We start from the raw sequence: 25,159 nt of genomic DNA, 5'->3' as shown, positions 1-25,159 counted from the left end.
CACATCCATTACAAGTGTACAATATGTTCCCCAAGGTCTCCAGCACTGGGGTGGCAGAGCAGCCACACGTGGCAGCCACCGGGACGAGCCAGCCCAGCACAGGAGCTGATGCATTTTTCATGCCCCCTGTGGCTTTCACATTATTTCAGAGCAAACAAAACCTTTCTTTCAGAAATCCAGCCTCAGCACTGAGGGGTGCCCAGCCCTGCTAACTGCTCCAGAGACTGCACTGTGGTGAGGCCCTGGCACAGGTTGCTCAGAAGCTGTGGCTGCCCCATCCCTGGAAGTGTCCAAGGCCAGGCTGGATGGAGCTCTGAGCAACGTGGGCTAGTGGGAGGTGTCCCTGCCCACGGCAAGGGGTGGAATGAGATGAACTTTAAGGTCCCTTCCAACCCAAACCATTCTGTGATTCTGTGATTCCCTCCAGGATCTGCTTCCCACACCCCCCACCTCCCTTGTCCAGACACACCGTGCAGCAGTCCAGTCATGAAAGCACCAACACTGCAGCTTTGCACCACAAAATATCTGCTAAATACTCACTTTTACAGCACCTGGAAAGGCCAAGCAAGCACCTGTGTCTACTCAGAAGGATGAAATTCTCAGGGAGCAAAGCCCTGCTGTGACAGAGCCCCTCACTGGATTGCCACCAATTTTCCCTTCCTTGGAACAAACAAGGGTTTATCCATCTTGGTTTTATCCAAGGGGACAGACACTTTATTTCTGTATTTCACCCAGACTTCCAAAGCTCTTCTCAAAACAGTTATTTCAATGAAAGTGGAAACAAATCAATAGTTTTGAATTGTCTTTGTGGAGAAGGAGACCAACAGGCTGAGGCAGGGCTGGGAACTCTCCTGCCAGCTTTGCCACGTTATTTCCCTTCCCTGAACTGCAAAACTTCACACTGGGTACAAAATGAGCCCTAATCAATACTCTAGTGCTGAGATACTATTACAGACCGTGCATCCCTGGGTCCCAGGTCACATGTCAAACCTTCCTGCCATGTCTTACAGTTTCCCAGACAGCCTTAAAACCACAGGTTTAGCAATTCCCAATTTCAGTGGATGAGGTTTTTACTACCCCAGAAATCCTGTTCCATCAGAATATTTGCCTCCTGAATTTATAGTGATTTTGTACAACTGCATTACATGATTTAGTACCTTTAGTATTCAGTCTGCCCTATTACATGATGCCTCATGATGTACAAGGTTTGGAATGTTGCCTCCTAGTCACAAAAGGAAAAATATTCCTGTGACTATAATGCATTGTTAGTAAATTGTAGTTCATGGGCAACAGGCTATTTCTTCCCCAAAATGGATAATTATTCAGTGTTAACAGGAACTTGACATGATCAGCAGCTGCCTTCAACTGTCTGCATAACAGAAATCAGTCAATTGTTTATCAGACACCCATTAGCCCCCTGAACAAAAAAGGAAAATAAACCCCAAAACAAACAAAAACTTGACCTACCTCTCCATTTAATGACAGAAGCTGACGTGGAGCTCCATCCATGTGTCCTGAGCCAACCACTCTTCAAACCCACGTCCGTCAGTGCAACCAGTCTGTTCACTTTATCACCCTTCAGTCACCAATTCCAACCAGGATTTAAACCATCAAGCAGAAAACCTTGACTTAAGACACCGCTTTTAACCTTGACTCGCATTTGATATTTATTTTTGTTAAAGTTCGTTAGCTTTGATGAACTGGGCTGGCCATTAAACCAGCAGAGATGTGCAGCCAACCCATTGTCAAAAGAATCCTAACTCAATAAAAATAAGGAACTTCAATAAAGTGAAATGAAAAACGTATGTTTCATCACTATTCTGATTATTTTCCCCTCTCAAGATTCGGGGCAGAACATGGGGATGCAAATCAGAACTAAATGAAAAATGACAAAGCTACCTTAGGCACACAGAGTGACTGATAGCTTTCAAATTTAGGATTGATTAAATAAAGCAGTGGCTGTTTCCTGTGGGTTAGAGCTCTCTGTTCCAAAGCCCTACAAATGCCTGGCTTTGCTCAGAGCATTGCTATTTTAGAACCAAAGGCTTAAGTAACTCTTCCTGCTGCTTGTTCAGCATCTCAATTATGTGAGGGGAGTTTAGGCACCCACCCTGCTTATATACACACCAGATATTTTGCCTTTGTGTCTTTTTGTCACCTAAATGTCATTTGAATTTTGGTCCCGGGGTACAAGGTTTCTTTGAGTGACTTTCCCCCTCTGCCTGTTTATTAATATCACGTTGGGGGTAAAAAAACCCAAATATTTTGTGGGTTTTTTTCAGTGCTCATAAACCCAAAGAGTTCTGTAAGCATATTTAAAACCTAAACTAAATCAACATTTTCCATTCTTGCATAAAAAGGAGGAATCTAAATAACCAGTATTGATGGCACTGCAAAGAGATAGATACTTAAAGTATTAAAAAATATTTTGGCATCCCGAAAGTCTGACATGATGTTAAATGTTAAAGGTGCTTCCCACATTCAGCATAACATTAAAATAATGGCCCTCTAACTGTACAAAATGTGAACTGTCAGTGACAACAGGTTTTCAATAAATTGTAGAAAAACAGAAACATTAATTAGTTTTCTAAATAATTCAGTATATATTAAATGTTTACTTTTAGAACTGGAGAAACTAAAACTAATAACAAACCTTAGACACCCATTCAGATTTTCTTAGGTCATTCAGCATTTGCTATTTGGAACAAGAACCCAAAAGCTGCTTTTTGGTTTTTTTTCTGAAAGAGGAAGAACCTCAGTTACTCACAAGTGTCACAGCAATTTCTTGCTCTTTCAGGGGTTATTTTTTTAAGTTCCCTAGAAATTAAAAAAAAAATTGCAAAGAATTAAGGTTTCTGTCACTCAATCACTTTGTCTCTTTACAAAATTCAAGAAAAAGCACATGAGCTAAAAAAGACAATTTTGTTTATTAGCTTTTGTCCTTGGAAAAAGCCTCTGTGCGTGAGCATGATGTCAAAAGGCCCCTGGAATTTGGCTCACTGATCTGGCTGCTGTCCATTTGAACATCTAATGGCTGGGGGGGGATGTCTTTTTTATTTTACACGTATCAACATCACAGTTCATTTCTCAAGGCAATGAAAAAAAAAATGCTTAATATGAGTCAACAGCCAATTCCAATTTAACCCTCAATAAAAGTCTGTTTTTGGCAGAAGGTTCGCCTTTCTTTAAAATTACTATAACCACGAGTTAAAAACCACTTCATAATGAGGATTAAATTGTTTCATACCTGTAGCAAAGCTGTTTCTGCTCACTGAGGGTTTGAATCCTTCAAGACTGATGATAGGCAGGCAAAGAGCAGACAGAAAAGCCAATTTTCTCTTGGAATTTAAGCAAGACCTTGTCCATCTCCTTGAGTAACTTGTCTCTATTTTTCCAACCAGTGGCAGGAAATCTTCAGTTCTACAGCTGCTGTGTATACTCCTGATCTCCACATGCCTCATCCTCACCACAGCACATCTTGAGCATCCTTTTAGGATTAAAAAAAAAATGCACTGCTTCCCTGAGTGCACAACAAGGCACTGCATTTCATCATTTCCAGCCTTGCAAATGGCTCAGGCCATTACAGAACAGCCTGCCTGGAAAAACAGGTTAGAATATCCAGGTACTTTGTGAGACAGATCTACTCTTTATGGTGATGACAAAGGCAGGACAGACTTTCATTTCATAAAGAAACTAAGGATGAAGTAGCCTATAAACAAAATACCTTCAGAGCAGCAGTTAAATCTGAACAAAGAGGGCTGCAAGCCCATACTCAGGACTGCCAGACCCAGAGGTTGATCCAGGGGCAAGGAATTCTGGCATAAGGAGATTCAAGATTGGTATGGAAGAGCAGAGCACAAGTTTGAGATGAAGTTTTGCCACCTTCCACGTGGAAGCAGTGCCTGATTCACCATGAGTTTATGTAGCCCCTGTCCCCAGTCCATCCAACACACACTGACATTCCTTCCATCCCACACAGACTCCTCACTGTCCTCGTTCTTCCTTGTCTTCTCCCACTCCTTGATCAACACCACAAGGTGACCCTTAGGAGAACAGCAACATCTCAGCAGTTGGGTGTCCACAGGGTTTTCAGGAGAAGGAAGTGGTTCAACAGTCCCACAGGTATTCACTTCCAAAAGACTCTCCAAATTCTGACCAGGGATGGCACTGGAAACCTGTGTCCCACCCCCATCTCCCCTTTCAACACCTCCCATGGGAAGACAGGCTTTGGCTTGGGAGAGCAGCTGTTCTTTGCCCACTGATGGTGAGCACATGTTGTAGATTCAGATTAAGATGTGGTGTTGAAGCTGTTTAATTACATTTACACAACATGCATCTGTACCTGTACCTGGCTCTAAGGGAGCTGCTGCACATCCACACTCCTACCAATACCCAAAGTTACCCCAAAACAGGGAACATCACAGCAGCAGAGATCAGCTGCTGTCAGCAGGTTTTATCTCCCCAACACTGAAGCAAAGTTCCCAGCTGCTTCCACAAATATAGATATTGATAAAATGATATAGACAGGAAATAAATCCTGCTACTCACTTAAGCACTTTTTATTATTAGAACGATGATGTTCATTTTAAGACTCGGTGACAAATCCTGTTTGGTACATCACCACCTTATTAAAAACCTGTGACACGTGCAGAGAATGTTAAATTATATTAAGTAAGCTGTTAACTTGACAAAATCCAGGCTGCTGCTTTCTGCCTGACTAAGCTGCAGCAAAGATGGCACATTGTCAAGGGGTGGGAAACATCCTCTCCTTCCTTGCCAAAGCTCCAGATCCTGTTGAAACTCCAAACAGCAAAAATCAGTAAGGTGTCTGTCACATCAAGAACTCAGCCATCACACTCCACTCCAGACCCACGTACATGCATCAGTTTTTGGGGTGTGACTGCCACCCAACTGCAGGAAAGAAATGGACACAGTCATTCCAACTCCCTTGCCTTGCCTGTATTCCATTTATCCAGCTCAACTGATGCTGAACAAGAAGGCAGCTCCAGAGCAAAAAGAAAAAAAAATGCCTCAAAGTGACAGATATTGATGAAGACAGAATTTACAACTTTTTGACTAGTAATCAAAAGCAGCACAAAGTTGTTCTGCACATAAGGCAGAGATCTGACAGCAGTGCCAGGGCACCGGGTGGCTCCTGCCAATGCAGTCCCACATGGCATTGGTGGTTCCGGCCATCAGCAAAAGATTGGAAATAATAAAGGAATGCCAGAGTCAGATCTTTAAACATCTTGGCATTAACATCATTATTTGAGCATTTTCACTTGTGCCACAGGAGGGCAAGTGTAGAAACCCCAGTGTTTACCTCCAGTAATTAAAACACCCTTCAAGGGGAACCCTTTGTAAAGCATTTTAGGGAATGAAGGTTCCAGTTATGGTCTAAGAGCATGGCAATGCCACTTTCTACTCTGTACCAGGTTCCTTTGGAAGATAAAACAGATCCAGTATCTCCTGTCAGCAGGATTCCACCACAACCTGTCATTCTAAGCATCGATGAAAAAAATGAAGTTTATCTTTTGTCACTACATCTGTGAATGATTACACTCACACAGAGTTCATATGGCCAAGTTATCTGCAAACTCCACGTAATTGTTCCTTTCATTTATAGTCATCCACCTATTCCAGGTAATCTATTTCAGCAAATAGACATACTCTGCTTGTTCATTGAAGGGTTTTTTAATGTGAAGAGAAACGGAAGCTTCTGACTAACCACGCGTGACTGCTAAACTACATTAAAATCACCATATTTTCAGCAGTTTCTAAGCTGTTCACACCGTCCAAAAAAAGCCTCAGCACTCAAGTCTTTGAACAGTTCACCCAATAAAGCTGATGTTGTGCACCAGGTGTTCTGGAGGCTTCTCTTCAGCTGCAGCTGAAACCTGGCAGGATTCATCTCCTTTTGCCCAGCATCCCGAGCCTTGCAGGAAAACAAGGCCAAAAAGAACAACCAACCTCAGGTCTTGACAAGCAAAGCTTCTTCCACTGGTCTGACTTCAAACAGAGACGTGACATTGTTTTGACACACGAGTCCCATCTGTGCACCACAGAACGATGATGACAAAAGTATGATGCAAAGTCTTGTTAAACAGTCCCCCCAAATACAAAGAGAGCAAACAGAAGCTTGATGCAAAAATCCAGAAATAGTCCAGGGCAGTGCTTGGGCATCGCTAAAGATTTAAGGACTACTGGGGATCATGTGGCCAGCCACAAACGGTCTCATCAGAGGTCATGACATTGTTCTGTGCTGCTGGGAAGAGTGAGCAGCCTGACACCCCTCAGCAGAGGTTTGGTGATCAGTTAAAAAAAAAACCAAAAAAAAAGGCCCAGGGAGGAGCTCCCGCTCACGCAGCCGATCGCCGGCGGATCACGAACACGCCTCGCTGCAGCTGCCCCAGGTAGATCCTCATCTTTGTGCTGTCGCTGGTTTTCCTCACCCAGATCTGCAGGAAAGAAAGAATATAAAAAATGGGGCGGGGAGATAAACTGGGGGTAAAAGGGGAGAACTCACAGTAAGCAACACACAGACTGATAAACTTATTGTCAGAGCTGAACACCTCTGATACTCCCCTGTTACTCGGGTTAATCCTTTCTCCCTCCCCACATGAAGCATTTGCAACCTGAGCAGAACATGAAATAAGGTTTTTAACTTTACCTCCTTAACTTCCTGCTCAGAACAGCCCTCAAGAAAAATTACTCTTTCCACGCCCCATCAGGAAAGCAGGTTCCTTTCTGCTCCAGTTCACAACAGAACTGTGGCACTTAGCTTTGCCTAATCAAGAATAAATCTCCCTAGATCCACAGATCATAAAATTACCTACCCTGGGATTTGCCCAGGCAAGTAACTATTAGTCAAATGAAAAGCTTATCCTGACTCTGTTCCGTGAAGCATTTCCCACCATGTATTACAGAAATGGTGTCTGAAGACAAAAGGGCCTCTCTTTTAAACACCTGCACGGAAGAATTCACACGACACGTTCCAAAGGACAAACTGCTGCCACTCCAGAGAATTTTTTAAATCTCTTTCAAGATGTTTAGATCCAAAAACTTGCACTTTAAAAACCAAGTCTGAGCAATCTCCTCTGCTTTATGTCATTCTAATGCATTTAAACATATTTAAATACGTGCATGAAGTAAGAATTATCTAGCTCTTAGTACTGGAGTATTTTAGGACAGAAGTCCAGTATTTCCTACTGCAAAGGATTATAAAGTTATGTTGGCCTTTGATTTATCCTAAATTATTTTTTTAGCTATATTAGCTATTAACTCTATTATTTTAATTATAAACTGACTTTATCAATAGGAGCCCTCAGTATACAATAAATTTAATATTTGCCTGTGTTTGTACTTCAATTATTTCCCCAGAGAAATTAAAATCAACATTCATTGAGAATCAGCTGCAACATTACCAAGAATTTGATATGTTTTGCTTGCCAAAAGAATTAAGAATTTCTGAGCAACTGTACAAAACAACAAACATGTACAATTTTACATTTTATCATGATATGATGGAATGGTACATTAGTTTTGCTAAAATTAACTGCTTTGTTAAGTTCCACTTGGAGCAATATTAAAGTTCAGGTTTAAGTGACCACAACAGTGCAATTACTTAACATTAAAATCTGCCAGTGTTCAGAAAAATAAACACATCAAGACATATTCTGAACTTAAAACCGATGTTTCAGACACACAATATATTGTGCCATCAGAGGAGAGCATCTATTAATCCTAAAACTGAAAAGAGTGGGAAATAGGAACAACCAAAACAATTTCTGATTGTTTTTTATTCCTAGCCTTCAAAAGAAAAATAAGCTTCCTCCTTTTTTCAACTTCAACAAGCTGAGATTTCTGAATAAACTAATAAAAAATAACACTTTCCTGCAGGTACTGAAAAGGTTTTTTTTGTCAAAAAGCACTAGACCAGGTTGCTCCAAGCCCCATCCAACTTAGCCTTGAACAATTCCAGGGATGGGGCAGCCACAGCTTCCCTGGGCAACCTGTGCCAGGGCCTCCCCACCCTCACAGGGAGGAATCAATAGATTGCATTTCCCTCATGGTTTCAGGTAAGATGCTTCCAAAGAATTCAGTTTTACTGTTATAAAGTAACAGTAATAACTTTAATCAAGTCAGCAGCACTACATTTAGCATCCATTAGCACACTACCACTACTTTATCTGAACTATCAACTGCTGAGCACCACAACTGTCACTGCCAGGGGAACAGTTGTGATACAAACATATCCCATATGCAACTCGTTCTGAAGAAAATAAAGTATTTTCCCTCAGCTGCCACAACAAATTAAAGTTCCTTTACTGGCTGATTGAAGAGAAGTGCACTCAAGTCTATTATTTCTTTCCCTGAAGTGTCTGGAATCTGCAAGCAGAGAATAAACTGCTCCCTTTGCCCAACTGCTGCTCCTGCAGCCAGGCTCACATCAATCTTGGGCACGGAGCTCTTCACCTGCTGCTCTAAGGCTTCAGCAGCAGCCACAAGGAAATTGCCTCAGACAAATGACTGGCCTGCCCCATCTCCCAGGGAGGTGATGGATGCTGCCAGAGAGCTTCTCAATTAGCAGGGAGAATCTTCTTCCCTCACAACAACTAAATTTGGTGACAACGTTTTTTCTCATCCTCCTCTGCATTCCCAGTGGAATTTCTTTTAATCCCGCATTAGCAACTGCATGCATGTTCTTGAAATAACAGAAATGGAATTTATGAATGTAGTGCCAATGAGATGCAACATGTCAGTTCTACCCATTTTTCAGGCTACCACTTGTAAAATGTAGGATCATTCTTTAAAAACAGAGCAAGTGTCCTCCCATCTCAAAAAAAGAGATTTCTCAACTCGGTTTTATCTTGGATTCAGCTTCTTTACACACTAAATATGTATCTTTGCTGAAAGGTTCACTCTTAGTCCTCACTAGACCCATGTTCTCCCCCCTCTCCTGACAAACAAAAGCAGCCCACCACCTCGTTGGCGCCCACAGAGCTGATCACACAGCTGATCTTCGTGTTGTCTTTAGACTCCAGGTAAATAGCCTGGCTCTTGTGGTACCTGCAGAAAGAAAAAAGGGAAAGGAAACACATGAAACCACTGGTGATAAAGCTGGGATTCCATGTGCATCTGGACAGAGTCAGTCTGAAGTCTGTCTTTCCACACCACTTTCTCCATCTTCGCAACACGGGCAGTGCTCCGGTTCTGCACACCCACACCTTCCATTCCATGATATTTTCACATTCAACTCCACATGCAGGCTACTGAAAACAGGTTTCACATCTGCAAGAGGAAGGGGCAGAGCACCAGCCACAACACAGGAGAACACTGACAACAAGAGCTGATCCAAGCAGCCTTTCACATTTCAGACACGGGATGGATTTCGGAAGGCAACTCCATATTATGCCTCGTAAAATATGACAGAGGAAGTCACAGATACTCAAAAATTATTAACATTTCCCAATACAAAATTACTAGCGCACCACCACCCCCCAAAGTGAATTCTCCTCAATCAGTGCAGTTTGTGTGTTGTTTAACAAGACCTCAAATCTCTAATACTGTTTTATTTTGTGAAAATACCCAAACTGGTAAGTGATGGGTTTCTGGCCCCATAACAAACTGTATATACCTGCCATTAGGAGCCTGTGACTAAACATACCCATTTCCCCCCCCCTTTTTTTTTAAGCTATGTATTGTTCTTAATGTGTTGCGTACAAAACAAAGACTTTGAAAGTCATAACTCTGAATTACTTGTTTCCAGGGACTTGCCCCCTTCACAGCCCACATTTCTCTAAGTGCTGCAGCCAAACCCCCCCAGTTTCTGTTTATTCTGCCTAGGAGAGTTCTGTAGGCAGAACTAATCACACTGAAACAGGTGATTTGTAAGTAGATAATCAAGCAAGCACCAAAATCCTTTACAATCATAAAAGCATAACTGTATTTCCACCTTTACCCTAATCATGATGTGCTTCATATTTATCAGGGCAATCCAAGCTGCAGAATCACTACACAGCTACTCCCTCAGTAGCTGCTCAGTACAACTCCTGCAGTCTGAACACCATTTGCAAAATGCACGGATTTATTTAATCTTTACAGCTATTTCTAAAATAACCACGCTGCAAATATGGAAGTCTTCCCATGGTTTATTCCACAATGTCTTCCTACTGGCTCATGTACTCAGAATTTTCACACTGCTTGCCAGTAACTAGGATGAGTGTCAGCTTTGAGCCTTCTAAACATACTCACTACCCACAGGCTGGGTGAGGTAATAAAAAAAAACCCAAATCCTGCAACCTTTTGACACCTGTGCCCAACCATTGCTCTTTCTCCTTCATTTTAACAGAAAGGATGTCAGTGGGTTTCAGGGCAATGCAACAGCAACAATGATGTTAAGCCAAAAAAAAATCACAGTTTAGTGAGTCCAGATGTCATTAAATGATACAAAGGAACTGAATAAGCTACTACAAACCCCAGGCCTCACTAAGATAAGACAAAAATCTCAGTCCAGCAGTGTCCTACCATGCTGTGAGTGCTTAAGCAAGGAGAACTGATGATCTTGATACAATCAGTATCAGTGCAGAAGATACCAGTGCAAACGACACCTCTCAAGTGTTATCTGTGCCTGCACAGATAATGAAATATTTTTCCCCACTCGAAGCTGTTTCTTTCAATTTTTGATTACCTGTTCATGCCTCACCCTTGTGCCAAGCTTATACATCCACAGAGGGGTAGAACTCAGGAAAACACTCCAGATGAAATATGCAATGGAGTTTAAGCTGGCTTTCAAGAGAGGGGAAAGTGCCAAACAACTCTTGTGTTGCAGTGATAAAACGCACCACAGAGCTCACAGGTGAGACAAGCAGAAACAATTCCACTTCCTGCTATAAAATATTTTGCTGAAGGGCCAAGATTTTCAGCCGGAACTCCATCAGGAGATTGAAAGAAATCCCTCTACATTATTGAAGGCAGCAAAGCCAAAAGCAAAAAAAAAGATGGCTGTTTTACAGTGAACTGTATTTTAAGATTCGATGGAGGAGCACGGAGCAAACTGACTGAGGATAAAAAACTGAATCTAATTCCACATTCATCTGAAACTCTCCACTTTGGAGACTTATTTGTGAAATATCTCTGCAAAACCTTAGGGGGTCCTTAAACATTCAGTGCTTTCAGATAGCAGTCATGCACAGCTGCATCAGGAAACAGAGAAAGTCACTCCTGAGCTGTCAGGTTTAGTATTTCTGTGCATGCCAGCACTCTTAATGCACCTTAGAAAGAATTACCCTCCCACTACCAAGAGTTATTTCATTATTTTAAAACACTAGCTACTTTGGAGAAGTTCTATTACTATCAATCAAAAACAAAAAAATCTAAGCAGGATTATAACAGCCAAAAAATGTAAAATACTTAACTTAAAACAGCATAAAGAACAAGATAGATAGGAAAGACAACATCTGGAATTCCTGACAGTGAGACCCTCATGACAACTGAATTCAGCTAGATGAAAATATTTGTTAGTGCTTTATGTCCCAACTAGATACCCTTCTGAGAGAGTTGGTGCTTTTGTAAGATTCATCTGGGCTCGCTGAATCTCTTCCAGGTTTAAATTTAGTGGGAAGTGGGGAGCTTTACTGGCAGATTACTTCAGATTCCATTTTTTTTCCTTTCTTTTACTAGTGAACACTTTTCAGTACCCCACACACTAAAAATTCTGAAGAACAGTTGATTCATCCAAATATACCCCGGAGATAATTTTTTTGTGTGTGTAAAGTGACTATGAAAGCAAAAAAAAAAAGAGAACTTGATGATTTTGTGAAGCCTGTTCAGTTCACATCTGCTTTATGCTTCATGGACATTTAAACCCAGGCAGCAGCTTTTATCAGAGCTATGTACACTAAACCCTTGATGAAACATCACAGTCAGAAGGGAAAAGTGACCAACTGTACAAGATGACTCTTGTGTGGAAAACAAGCTTCACACCTGTCATTTTCTGTGATAAAACTACAACCTCATCACTTGTTATTTTGAGCCACCAGAACACTGAGGAAGGTTACAAACAAGCAAATTGCTTTCTGCTCAAGGAGGACAAGATTGCCCCCTTGATTATCCAGGTTTGCATGTCTCATGGATTAAGTTTAAGACCTACTAAGATTTCTCTGCAGAGTTTAATATTTTCCTTGTGTTTTGTGAGGCTTGTACAGCTGTACAGCCATAAAACTCAACAGAGCTAAATCCAATCAGCAATTCTGAAGTTGCCTCTCCCAGGTGGGTCTGATCTTTAAAGGTTATTTGGATTTATTGGAAACATTTTTCATCCTGCTCTGCTGGTGGATGACGTTTCTTCTGCCACCTTGTGGAATGCTGGGCTTGTGTTCCACAAAGCTGAACCCCTGGAATGTGAATGCTGCTGACACCACTGTGCCCAAAAATCATGGAGTGTCTGGATCCAAGCTGAGCAGCTTCACGGCTCCATCCCACTGTGTCTGCTGCTGGCTCTCCTACCTAATATCAGGTTTGACAAAAATACTTCCTAAGCGTCACAGTGGACATCACTGACTCCATGGGAAAGATTCAAGTCTCCTTTTATTGGAGCCACTAGTTATCCCTCAAACCTACGGGGTCTAAACACTCCACCATCACTTCTGATTTACTGGTTGCAATAATGAGCCCTTGGGGGAAGCAGCAAACTCTGCCCAAAAACATTTTGTCCACAAATTCTTTGATCAAAGCAATTTCTCTCTGCAGCCTTTTCCTCTTCACTACACAACACTCAGGCTGATTAAAACAGAAATCCCCCAGGCCTCACCATCTCTTATCATAGTAGAGTTTTCCATCTTCTATCCGGGCTTCAAACCGCTGTGCAGGAGACTCTGCTGGTGTGGCTGGGAGGTGTTCAGGAGAGGAGGGGGAAGCTGAGAACAGGAGAGACACTGTGCTTAAAGAAACAGCATGTGTCCATCACACAGTAGCACACCTGACTGCAAAACTGCAGTTAATAAGGTCATATATGCAGAAATAATAAGCCCAGAAAGCTAAAAACTCGAATTTCCCTCAGAAAAGTATTATATATTAGTATGAATAACTCAACCTCTGCCTTGAATTATAATATTCACTGAAGGTTTAACTGAAAAAAACATTCATAGGTAGGTGATGGACGATATGTCCTTGGTTTTGTTTTAATTCTAACCCAAACTAAAGTAGTTAAACAGGGTCAGAATTACTTAAGCAAGTTGCTACCACTCTGTCTTGAAATTAAGTGCACAGACACATCTAGAGAACTGGAGGCATAAAACCCTAAGTGCTCAATCCCTCCACTGACCTGACAAGCAGGCAAGGTGTCCAGATGCACCTGAATATAATGAAAAACCCTCTTTAGAGTTGGATTGTCCCATGTTTCAGCCACCCAAGATACACATCTCCCTTCTCATCCCTGAAAAACGTCAGGGCAGACAAAGAGACTTCACACAGGGCCCATTCAGCACAGCAGCCACACAAAGAACAGCAATTACCCAGTCAAAACAATTATACAGCCAAATTTCAGAGTCAGCAATTATACAGTCAAGCATTTACAATATCATTCTCTGCTCAGAACCACTGTGAGCAAGTTCCAATGCAACTGTTAACTCACCTGGTCTCTTGGGTGATTTAAGCTACATGGGAAGAGAGCAAAGCAGTGTTAGAGATCTGACAGGAGCCTTACAAGCTGCAGTAATAATTTCAGATACCTTACTTTCCATACTCTCAATGCTTCTGTTTTGAATGCACTGTTAAGTGGCATTTCATACAACCAGAGCAGTGTGCTATAAGCAGCCAAAGGTGCAGATAATCAGGATCATGATACAAAACTGAACTTGAGAGCATTCAGACAATCCACTCAAATGAGCCAAACCCATCTAACAGACTATATTTTTGAACATGATCCAACATTTGTCAGGGTACACAAAATACAGGAGATAAATCACCAGAAACACCTCAACAGCTGGCACAAAACCCATGTTCCACCACCATCCTCAAATGTCTTAATGAGCAGCCCCTACTGTAAGAAACTAGACAAGCCTTCAAGTGTTTAGTGAAAGCAATAGGTTAAGCAAAACTTGAAAAACTATAAACATGCACACTGCCCCCTATTCAATCTGCTGAAATATTGTGACAGTTGGGAGAAAAACAAGTTAATAAAAACTCACAGTAAAGCCTAAACCAAAGGCAGCCTGTGATCTCCCAGAAAAACACACTGACACCTGTTCGACCATGCAGAGGAAGAAGCTCCTTAACAGGAGCTCATCCCTTGGTTCAGACAAAAGGTAACATTTTTAGATGACAGTCATTTTAATTAGGTTAATTAAACCTATTAAAATAAAAGGGAGGAGATACCATCTTGCTAAATCTTTTATTGAGCTACTTCAGAAAGCCTACAGGGATGACACAGTCCCACACCTCAAAAGGGAACATTAAAGAGAGCTCTGTTCTCTTTAGGGGAAAGCAGTGGCTTTTTCTTTAAAACAAAGAAATACAATCAAGCAACAATCCCTACCTTATTCAGCGTTCTCAGGTCCTCCATTATTTGCTCATCAGTCAACAAATAATTTAGCTGAGGTATCCAGAATTAAGGTTCCCATAAGCTCTTGACAAGCAAGGCTAAAAATTAAAGGTCAATGACATTTCACTTGACTAAATGTAAGCCAAAAGGTTTCTGTAAATTTGCATAAGATTTTACTAAGTGTCATACTTGAGCTTTTTTTGTCATAGGAATTAATAGGAGCCAATCTCCACTGAGCCTCATCTTCAGCAGCAAACAGTGCAAAATGACTTTAATTTATTCAGACACGACCATCAATGAAAAACCTTTAGTGCATTGACATTTACTTCATGGAGGCATCAAGCACCAGCATTTTCAGTGCTTTTTGTCTTGTATTTCTGTAGAGAAGATTCTGGGAGCTGGAACAACAGACTCACTTCAGATTTTGTACAAGGAAACCAAACCCCACCCAAACCCAGGGAAATAAAACTCATCAGTAAGCAGGAGTAGAGAGATAGAGAGAAGAGGGGAAAGCCATACAAAATTTAATTGAAAAATTAAAGCCAGAGGTACAAAACACATCTTGTGTGGATGAGGATAAATAAGAGCCTGTAATGCACCTGAAAACAAACCCAAAACCCCAGAACACAGGAGTTAGTCTATTATAGTCTTATCAGAGCTTTGCTGTCCTTTTGTTTCTCCGAAACAGCTGTTAAGTCAAAAGTATTCAAAGTATTAAACTAAAGTTAACAATTGCTAGGCTGCATTTTCAGGATTTTGGTTCTGATGGACTTTAATCTCCCCCCAGTGTGGGTAGGCAGAGAGGGGTTTCATACTGTGCCTGCTGTATCATGCTCAATTAGCAGGTCATGTTCACTATGAAACTCATTTATTTTGGATGAGATAGGGGCACTAATAAATGATCATATTTTCCCTGACAGAGTGAACAGAATCTCCAACCAGAAAGAGGTTAATTAAAACTGGAGATGCTTGTGACCATCCTGCATGAACTCCAGGAGTTCAAGGTTTGATACTGCCTTCAGAAAATGCCAGTCACTAAGATAAGTTTTTTCCTAATCTAAGACATACAAGTTTAGAATCTAATAAGAAGCCTCTGCAAAATAAATATCCTTGCCTTCATTTCCAGGTGAATTTAATATACAAATATAAAAACTGCCTGTCATCACAGAGGAGCTAAAAACATATTTCCAGAAGCCAAGGAACATTTTAATTCTGAGACATGCAACAAGGCAGAACAGAAGGATTACATATACATGTGTTTCTCTCTCTTGTGAGACATAAAAACAGGATGAATTTTCATCTTTTCTTATTCAAAGAACAAATCTACCACTCCTTGCTTTTGCCATGCATTTTCTGGATTAGGGATCTGAAGCCTTTATCAGAAATGGAAAAACTAGTTTGATATGACAAATATGATCTTCTTGGTGAATGTTTTGTCACATCTTGAAATGAGAAAAGCTTTGGCTCATGTAAAAAGCCATTTACTATCTATGGAATCAATTATCTCAGCATATAAATATAATGTCCTTTCAAAGTTTTTCCTTTGTGAAAAAAATTTGTCTGTAGAATTCAAACTATTCTGACAAATATAAAGTTATCTCATGATACTGTAAGGTTTCAGTTAGGATACCAAGGGATCTCCAAACACGGGTTTTTACATACACATATTATATTATATAACTGCTATATTGGTTTATCACACATCAGACATGACAACTGTGCTTCGTTATTTCCTAGGGTAAATTTGATCCTAGCATTTAATTTCATTTTCTTTCCTGCACAACACAAAGGTGCAGGTGGCACACTGGCTTCAAATCCTTCCAATGACTCTGTGAAAGGATATCAGGGGCAGGTTTCCTCCTCTTGTCTGGGATGGGAACTGGATCATTTGGTCGTCGCCTCAGTTTCCTTGTCATAATAGGCTTCACTTCCATTGAATCTGGAGAGTAATGAAGTTGGAGAGCTGATAAGACCAGAAAAAAAAGGAGAAAGCAGCAGCAGCTTTCTACACAGGGCACAAGGAAAATAATCTTTCCTCTTTCATACAGCAAATTGAATTTTTTTTTTCTTTTTTTTTTTTTGTGGCAGCTTCCAGCACTGGAGTGGGAAGTGCTGACAGTGAACACAAGTTCTCTTTGCCATCAGGTCACTGTTCAGTGACTGCTGCAATGCCATGGTTACAGCTGTCATTTACAGCTGCTCCACGTACAGATAAGCAGCACAATGATGCTACAAGGATTCCAGGAAAATTTCTTCAATGCTAATTCTATCTGCTTGGGACAGAGCATTTAAAAGGCCAAGTTCGTGGAGCTCTTTGCCAACAAAACTTGGATCATAATTAGCATGTCAAACATCTGCTACAAATCAATTAATGTTTTTCTCATCTTCAAGTGAGAAAAACAGCTTTGTCAAAGGAATACAGGAAGTTACTGCATTCGAGACTGATACAAGTCTGCTGGAGTGATTTTAAACAAATAGAATTCAAATTCAGATTATCTAAAAGTTATTAATGAAATGAACCTAATTAATAACATGCAGAGCAGCAGCTGACAGGAAATAAACTGCAGCATATGCACTGGGGAAAAAGGAAAAAAGTCTGTTTAAAGGTGAAACAGCAGTCCCCTCACCAAGGAACTATCTGAAATGGCAGTTTGTCCAAGTGTCTACACGGAGCCTTAACTGAACAACTCCACCAAAACCCTCAGAACTCATTCCTTAATTTATGAAGATATGCTGAACTGGCAACCAAGAGACCACATCTTCAATGCCAAACACATCATGTCCCCTCTCTTTGTATGTGCTGAGATTTATTTGCTCATCTTTAGGTACCACTACAATCTGTGAAGCCCCTTTGGCTCCCTCTAGATGCTGAAACCTTGAGCAGCTCTGCACGTGCAAAATACACCAAATTCCTTGTCTCCTCATCTCAAGGGTGAACAAGGATGACCACGAGACCAGACTTTGTAATTAAAAAAAGTTACAAGGGGAACAGCATAACTCAAGCTGTCTGAGTTATCAACAGTTTGTACCAAGCCAAAGGAACTCTTGAAGATGTCCAAACAAGGTTTGATTCTCACTTCTGAGCACTAATTAGATTATTAGCTTATATAACACCTGTAGATAGTATGCAAGAAAGATGTGAAGGGTGTAGCTCATGGACAGGCCTCAACAAGAAAACCACTATCTATGCAGGAAGTGAGGGAGTTGCTCTCAAAATGAGAAACAAATCAGACTTTTGGTTCAGGATCACAGCAGTGCAATTCTGCAGGAGGTTAATTACCCCTCAAATTAGCTCCACTGTGTCAGTTACTACAATGAGCACTGCCAAGGAAGCAAAGGCATCAACTGCTCTCAAAGAAATCTGTCCATTTAATGTAAATTTTCCAGAGTCTGGACACAAAAGCAGTTCACAAATCTATTTTTCTGGTTTAAAGTAGAATATTTCAACGTTTATTGTCTGCCTTTCTTCAACTACTTGACACCTACTACTGTAGGAAGAAAAGGGCACAGTTTACAACCTGGCATCACTGGTCAGGTCAATACTGTGACATATCTCAACAGTTTTATTGCCAGATCACAGGAACTAAATCAGCCCATTTCCCTGTCTGTAAGAAAGCCCATCATCCACTCTGCTGCTTGACTGGCACTATTTGATTCACCTGTCAGCAATTCAGGTCACTCAATTTTATTAGGAACTGCTTTCTCCATTAAAAGGCCATCAATTTGTGTTCTACCCTCCTGGCATTTCACACCAGTTGTCTGTATAAACCACCATTGCCACCTTTAGAGCTTTTCCTCCTAGGCAGCAGCAGAGTGGATAAGTGACAGCTGCTTATCTTCTTCTTACCCCCTGTTAATTCCATGGTTAGCTTTTCATTCTCAATCATCTTCTTCTTCTCTTCCAGCTCCGCAATCAGATTTTCCTTAAGCTCAATTTTCTTATCTTCAAACTCCTTTGCTGCTGCCTTCTTTTCCTTCACATAATTTTTCTCCACCTGATCTGTCTAATGCAAACCAGAAGAGCAAGAAGGTTAATTAAGAGACCAATGATTCTAGTTAATGATATCACAACAGCTTTTCAAATGCTGTATTGATCAGCCTTTCAGTTCAAAACTGTAGCGAGTTCTAAAGATTATCAATATTCATAATCAACAGAAAACCATCTAAATATGACTTAGTACCATTATATTGGCTAAAGAGTTAATTATTTTTAAAAAGCCATTTTAATGTTGCATAACATATCAAGTCTCCTCAGATTTATAAACAGGACTATAATTTATTGCCCTAAACAACCTTTTTTAGGCAACCCAATGCACAGCCAGATACAACAGCCCAAAAGCAAATATTTAATTCTGTTTTAACACCAAAGTGCAGAAGTTACTTGAAGGAATACCAGCTGTACTACAACTCCAGTGTAACAAAGCCAGATAGAGGAAGAAAATTTCTTTAAGCCTCCCTGGAAAACAAGCCCAAGTACTGGTTGATGAAACAGGTTTATACCTCTACCACCTATATATATATACATATATATATATGAGTAAATTAAGAGTACTTACTTCCAGCTGCAGGAACAGTTCTGAAATGCAAGAAAGACTTACTTTATTATCTTCAAAGATGCACAAAATTACTTCCTTAACATTTTAAGCCACTGAATATTGCAGCCAAGACAGGCAGTGAACCAAATAGTGTATGTACTCATCCCACCTCTACTCTCACTTTTCAGTTTTATGCTGAAAATGAAGTAACCACGAAAGAATTTCACAAAAATACGCTGTTAATGTAAGTTATTTACAGACTGCCACCAAATTGAAAAGCTTGCACAGTAGTATTCCATAATATTCAGTTTGGCTACTACTCCCAGCAGTACTAAGCAGGTAGTTCATCTTTCTTCCTATTAAATTACAATCAATTAAGACTAGATAAAAACTTCCCATACAGGAGCTTGAAACATGCAACTAAATATTCACAGTTTAAGCCAACTTCATGAATTTCAGCAAAGACTGGTTAAGAAATAATTCTGCAGCTGTCAGAAGACTGATCTACTCAACTCACACGTGTGATTTCAGACTCCTTATGCCTGAGAAAACAAGGGAATTGTTGTGTAGCACTGAAGGTTAAGTGCCAACACATGGCAATGATTAGTTCAAGTCAGACCTATGGATGAGGTGAAGGCATTTGAGGGTGTGAAATAGTCCTGCTACTGATGTTTTTACCATCTCTAACAACTTGAAATTAAGCAGGATTGCATTTCCTAGAGGACATAACGGCCAAAACAGAGTTTTTACTCAATAGAGTGGCAACAAAAGCAAATTAAGGCACCTGATCAGCCTTCAAGTCACTGTATTTCATCAGCATATTAAGCTTTGGTAATACCTGAAACAGGAAAAGCTTCTGTAAAGACCACAAGCTTCAAATATGTTTTGGAAAAGAATGTAGTAGCAACACTGTACTGCTGGGCTTTTTTAAACATGAATTTTAAAAAAAAAAAAAAAATCAATAAAATAAATACCAAAACCAATAATGGCTCAGTAGAAAATCAAACCTTTTGTCTGCAAAGAGCTCTACCTGCTGAGCATGGAAGCAGTTGGATTGTTTAATCACAAAATTGAAAGTTATCACCACCTGCCCTCCTGTGGAAGAAACAAGCTGCTGCAGCACTGGCCTTGGCCAGCCAGAAATACCAGCTTGCATTTAGTCTTAATTTTATCAAAACAACCCAGTATTGCCAGGATGCAGCTCTAGTGCACATGAAATTCATCTCAGAACACAAATTCCTGTTCACGAGAAGCAGTTCAAATCACTTAAATTACTCAAGAAAATCCTTTATCATCCCAAGCACTTTTAGAAAGACAGAATTCACACTATTCAAAGGTCAGAGTGTGTTGGCCATCATACAACTGCCACTGCCTCTCTGCTGTATTTCCCAGATTAACAGCCCAGGCATCACAGGATTCATCCAACTTCTCTAAAGGAGGAACAGCTACAATTCCTATTCCCACATAATGGCTTCTATAAAAGGCCCTGCTTCAGCATCCAAGATAAGAACCTCCTAGGAAGAGAACAAAAAAGAGAGAGGGCAAGCAAAGGGACCTGATTTCCAAGCCATTCCTCTGCAGTAACACAATAAAGGCCACCCAGAGGGGTGAGAGCTGAGCACTGTAAAAATGAACTTGGGCCTTTGCTCCTGGAACAGAGCAGAACACAAGGTACAGGCAGCCCTTCCCATGTCCCAGCTATGCAGAGTAACAGTTCCAGCAGCAAACCCTCTGTATTCGTTGTTCTGGGGCACAAAACAGATCTCTGGGAAAGCATGTGCACCTAAATTCCAGTCCTGCAAACCGAAGGGAACAGGGCACCCAACACCTTCAGCAAGTGGCACAAAACAACAAGCCAAAATGGGAGCCTGGGGGTTAGGCAGATAAAAACTAAATAACTGTTTTTACTTGTGCTGTTTCACACAAATGAAGACTAAAACTGTTTATTAGTGTTTAGTATCAGTCAGAAAACAATGCTGATGAGGGGGAAAAAAAAATAATCAAGATAGATCCTGTCATGCTTGGTAGAATCTGAAACAACTCACACTGTACCTACTACACCCTTGGAAGCAGAAGAACCCTTGGCTCCAGCAGATTCCTTTTCTTTAAAGCACATAATTACCACTTTCTTTCTTCAGGTGTTTTAAAAACCATAAATTTAAGTTGGATGCAGTGTCTTACAGAGAAATTCCACTTACCTGCATTTCGTATCCTTTCTTTGTACTGCTGGTCCAACTTCTTCATTCTTTTCTGGTATTCCTGAAGAGTACCTGGAGTGGAAATAAACTGTAGATTCCCACTGATTTTTTTTTTCCCCCAAATATTAAATTTTCTAAAGGAGCCATGCACCACTTGAAGCACAAACACTAAAATCTGAGATCAGAAAATTACAGTTCTATCTTGTTAATTTGAAAAAGCATATTCCCTGCTTCTTCAGAAAGTGGATTACTCCTTTTAAGAAATGCTTTAGCACACAGAGGATTAACACCAAGTGTTTAGAGGGGAAAAGGATGGAAGTGGCTGACATTTTTAACTCAGCAGCACAGCTGAGAGCCCACATGCAGTGAAGGATGCAGCCTCCATCTTCCAACACCCCCATCCTTCCATGGCATTTGAAAATTGTCTAGGAATATAAAAAAGTCCCCCTTCAAAGTTTACCTTCCTGCAATTGCTGCAACTGCCTCTTCAGAGATGCCAGTTTGTCCTGATACATCCTGCAAAGACAGTCAGCATGAAACTTGACTTTGCAAACCAAGCATACAGAGCCTATTCCACCATCTCTTTAGGTTACAACACGTTGACACAGAATTAAGAACTTTTCAGAACTTCAGGAAACAAACGAATGATGAATTAAAAGAATTTTATTCAAATTCAAAGGTTTTCATTCTGTCTAAAAAAAAAAACAAACCCTCTGCCACCCCACTGGTTTTATGAACCAAATATTTTGGGAACAATTCACGATAAAACAGAATTGGTATTTATTAATGTTAATATCTTAAATGACATTTAGATCCACAAATTTACAGCAGAATCATTCTGCCACTTGGCCAAGTCTTACTATTTGTATATTAGCTCCCTACATGTAACACAAGGCATCTCCTCACGTAGATCTTGACATTATTAAAAAAAAAACCCCAAAGTCTGTTCCTGGTTCTGCTGCACACCTACATTTCCTTTACCACATATCTGTGGTTTAACACAGGCCAAGCCTTCCTGGCCTGTATAAGAACACGTCACTTCCAGTAAGCAAGAACTCAAAATACTGCAAATACTCCTAAACATCACAGGAAACTACTGCCAGTCTCCAAAAAGCCCATTTCTGGGACAGGACTAGCATTCCACTGTTTAAGGGATTTTGAGAGGCATCTTGCTTTTTCTTAGCTTATGTAAAGCAGATCCTTTGTGTTATTTAAAGCAGCAGGAGCCATTTGCAGCAAAACTCAAAAGTCATAATTATTTCTTTAACCAAAACAGCAGCAGCACTTAATTCCTTGAATACACACAGACCAGAGAAAGTAACTGAGAAGAGCAGAAATACAAGTATATGGTCTTATGAGCTATTCCATTGGGCTAGGCATTTAAAAAACCCCAATCCTGGCTCAAAACTCTGCAGTTTTGTGAAAATAACATCCCCAAACCCACAAATAAACAGAATATTACCTTACTTTGGATTAGTGTGGGTTACTTACTGTTCTTTCATTTCTACAAAGTCCTCCTCGTCATGCTTGGCCAGGTCAGTCTCACTGGCATCCTCGGTGTCTAAAGGAGGTAAAAACTAACTTGTTAAAGTTAAAGATTAAAAAAAAAAAATATTTAAAAACATGGAAACAAGCAAACACAAAACCAATCCCCAAACTTCAGGCAATTTAACCTCAAAGACACAACCTGAGGGGCCTCTGCAGAGATGAACTCAGGGGTGGAACAAACCCTCTCATCTCCTTCCTGCAACTGGGAGTTTTGCAGTGAAGCTTTACATCAGGTCTGAACAACTCCAACTTCAGAGAGCCTGGGAATTTCTTCCCATTTAAGACAACAGGCTCTGCATTAATGGTCCCACATACACAGGTGAGACAGGAAAGACTCTGTAAGACCTTTCACAAGCTTGTCACTACAGTTCCACCCACTCAAAGCTGCTCAGGTTGATCACAAAGGTCTCACTGAAGAGAACAGTTACTTGCTGTGACCTGAACTTCAAAGCTACCCATCACTCAGAAGCACTTCAATGTTTAAGAACAAACACCAGCACTGCCACAAAAACAGCTCCACTTTATAAACAGGTAACATAAACAAATTAAACCACTATGGGGCTGCTAGTTTTCTGCTAGAGCATTTTCAGGCTTCTGTTTATAACACATGGGTAGCCAAGAATCCATCAGATTTCCTCCCCAAGGAGAGCTCAGTGTCTCCAGGTTTTACAGGGCACAGCTGTGAAACTTAATCACAGTTACATTCCCCACACAGGGAAGGGGGCCCAGACCCTTAAATCAAACCTTTCTCAGATTTTTTTTCTAAACCTACCAACGGTTTAAGCTCACACCAAAGATAAACCAAAAAGTTTTAACTGCAAGAAAAGCACTTAAGACGTCTGGGTCACCATAAAGAACTCCCATGCCCAATTTAGTTGTGTGTAGCCTTGGAGAGCCCTGAGTGACCCAAACACTGTCAGGATCTTTAACATCCCCCATCCATGACCACAGCAGAGGTGATGGAGGGCTCTGCTGACAGCAACAGGCACTGTCCAAGGGTCTTCCTCCATCTCCCTTATTTGTTATTTTATGCACCCTACACCCCTGGGTACTTCGTGTTTTAGTTCATTTCTTCTTCTCCTCTACAAATCTCCTCTTCCCTCTCACATCCTCCCACACTCCTCACTGCTGTCCACACTTTCTCCTCCCTTAGTTGCCTCCTTCCCCCTTCACACCACAGAAATAGAACCAGTATACGAGATTTCTCCACTATTTTCCCCCCTGCTGCCCCGCTCCATCAATACACTGCATTTCTCCACTATTTTCAGCCTGCTATCTCACACAATTAACACTGAATTTCCCCAGTTTCCCCCCTTGCTGCCCCACTCAATCAATACACTGGGTTTCTCCACTATTTTCCCCCTGCTGTCCCACTCAATCCCCCCTGCTCAGCGCCCTCCCGTCTCCCTCCTCCTCACCCGGAAAACCACAGCTCCACCTCTCCATGGACTCGGCTGTCCTACTCTTCCACGGGGTACCCCTGCAACCCGACAGGTCCTTGTTTTCCTCGGGCGTTCTCGCTGCTCCAGAGCCTTTAACCACCCAACCCTCCCGCATCCTCCCGGCCAGGGCGTGTCCCCTTCTCCATCCCACCCTCCCACGCCGTCCCAGGGCACCAAACCCTCACTCACCCTCATCGGAGTCGCGGGCCCGGGCGCTGCGCTCGCCGTCCTCCTCCTCGGCGCTCTCCAGCTCCTCCTCCTCGTAGTAGTCGGGCGCGGGGGCCATGGCGGGGGCGGGCGGCCCCGGCGGGGCGGCGGGAGGGGCGGACACGAGCCCGGCCGCGCTCATGGCCGCGGGGGGCTCCGGGAGCGGCAGCGGCCGGGACGGACCGGGCGGAGCGGCCGCCGCTCGGCAACCGCGCCGGGAACCGCGGCCGCGGCACTTCCGCTTCCGGGCGGCGCCGGGGCCGCCGCGCCCCCGCCCGGGCAGCGCGAGGCGCGGAGGGAGGGACGCGGGTTCGAGTCCCCGCCCCGCCAGCACCGCGGTGGTTGAGGGTTTTACTTCTCTACTTTTTATGGTTCGCCTCCCTTTTGGGGCACTTGTGTTGCAGGATTCTGGGCTTCTCGGGACGAGATACATGGGGGTCCTGGAGCGAGCCCAGTGGAGGGTGAAAGTTGATCCAGGGACTGGAGCATCTCTGTTAGGAGGAGAGGCTGAGGGAGCTCTCATGGGTCTCTACAACTGCCTGAAAGGAGGCTGTAGTGAGGCGGGGGACAGTCTTTTCTATCGTGCCTGCAGTGAGAGGACCAGAGTAAATGGCCTTAATCTAAGACAGAGGAGATTTAGGTCAGATATTAGAAAAAAAATTTCACTCTTAGGGCAATCAGGCACTG

General features: G+C 41.8%; 1 protein-coding gene across 2 annotated transcripts; it reads right to left on the bottom strand.

The window, feature by feature from the left end:
• Positions 1-4,535: 4,535 nt before the first annotated feature.
• SUDS3 (SDS3 homolog, SIN3A corepressor complex component) lies at positions 4,536-24,682 on the bottom strand. 2 transcript variants are annotated; one of them, XM_027714117.2, is made up of 12 exons: positions 24,455-24,682; positions 22,767-22,836; positions 21,736-21,791; positions 21,276-21,347; positions 19,099-19,118; positions 18,390-18,546; positions 16,386-16,481; positions 14,537-14,598; positions 13,634-13,655; positions 12,812-12,917; positions 8,982-9,069; positions 4,536-6,458 (listed from the first exon to the last, which is right to left on the bottom strand). In XM_027714117.2, exons 1-12 carry the CDS (start codon positions 24,612-24,614, stop codon positions 6,360-6,362), a joined length of 1,008 nt encoding a protein of 335 aa, XP_027569918.1. In that variant the 5' UTR covers positions 24,615-24,682; the 3' UTR covers positions 4,536-6,359. The 2 variants fall into 2 exon arrangements, with proteins under 2 accessions (XP_027569918.1, XP_027569919.1); XM_027714118.2 differs by having other exon boundaries at positions 8,985-9,069; positions 24,455-24,678.
• Between the last annotated feature and the right edge of the window lie 477 nt (positions 24,683-25,159).

The sequence above is a fragment of the Pipra filicauda genome, unplaced genomic scaffold (genome assembly GCF_003945595.2).
Source record: "Pipra filicauda isolate LSUMZ 115617 unplaced genomic scaffold, ASM394559v2 scaffold33_size4404698_pilon, whole genome shotgun sequence".
Classification (NCBI taxonomy): Eukaryota; Metazoa; Chordata; class Aves; order Passeriformes; family Pipridae; genus Pipra; species Pipra filicauda.
The sequence above is the reverse complement of the archived record's forward strand: the minus strand, read 5'-3'. Positions and strand labels throughout refer to the sequence as shown.

What these genes read in the sequence shown, in the direction of transcription:
- SUDS3 (XM_027714117.2), bottom strand. Translation starts at nt 24,614, where the DNA reads ATGAGCGCGGCCGGGCTCGTGTCCGCCCCTCCCGCCGCCCCGCCGGGG. An exon ending in AACTGTTCCTGCAGCTGGAA is followed by an intron (nt 18,547 to 19,098) that starts GTAAGTACTCTT and finishes GGTTTGCATTAG; the next exon opens with ACAGATCAGGTGGAGAAAAA. An exon ending in CTGTGGGCGCCAACGAGGTG is followed by an intron (nt 6,459 to 8,981) that starts GTGGGCTGCTTT and finishes TCTTTCCTGCAG; the next exon opens with ATCTGGGTGAGGAAAACCAG.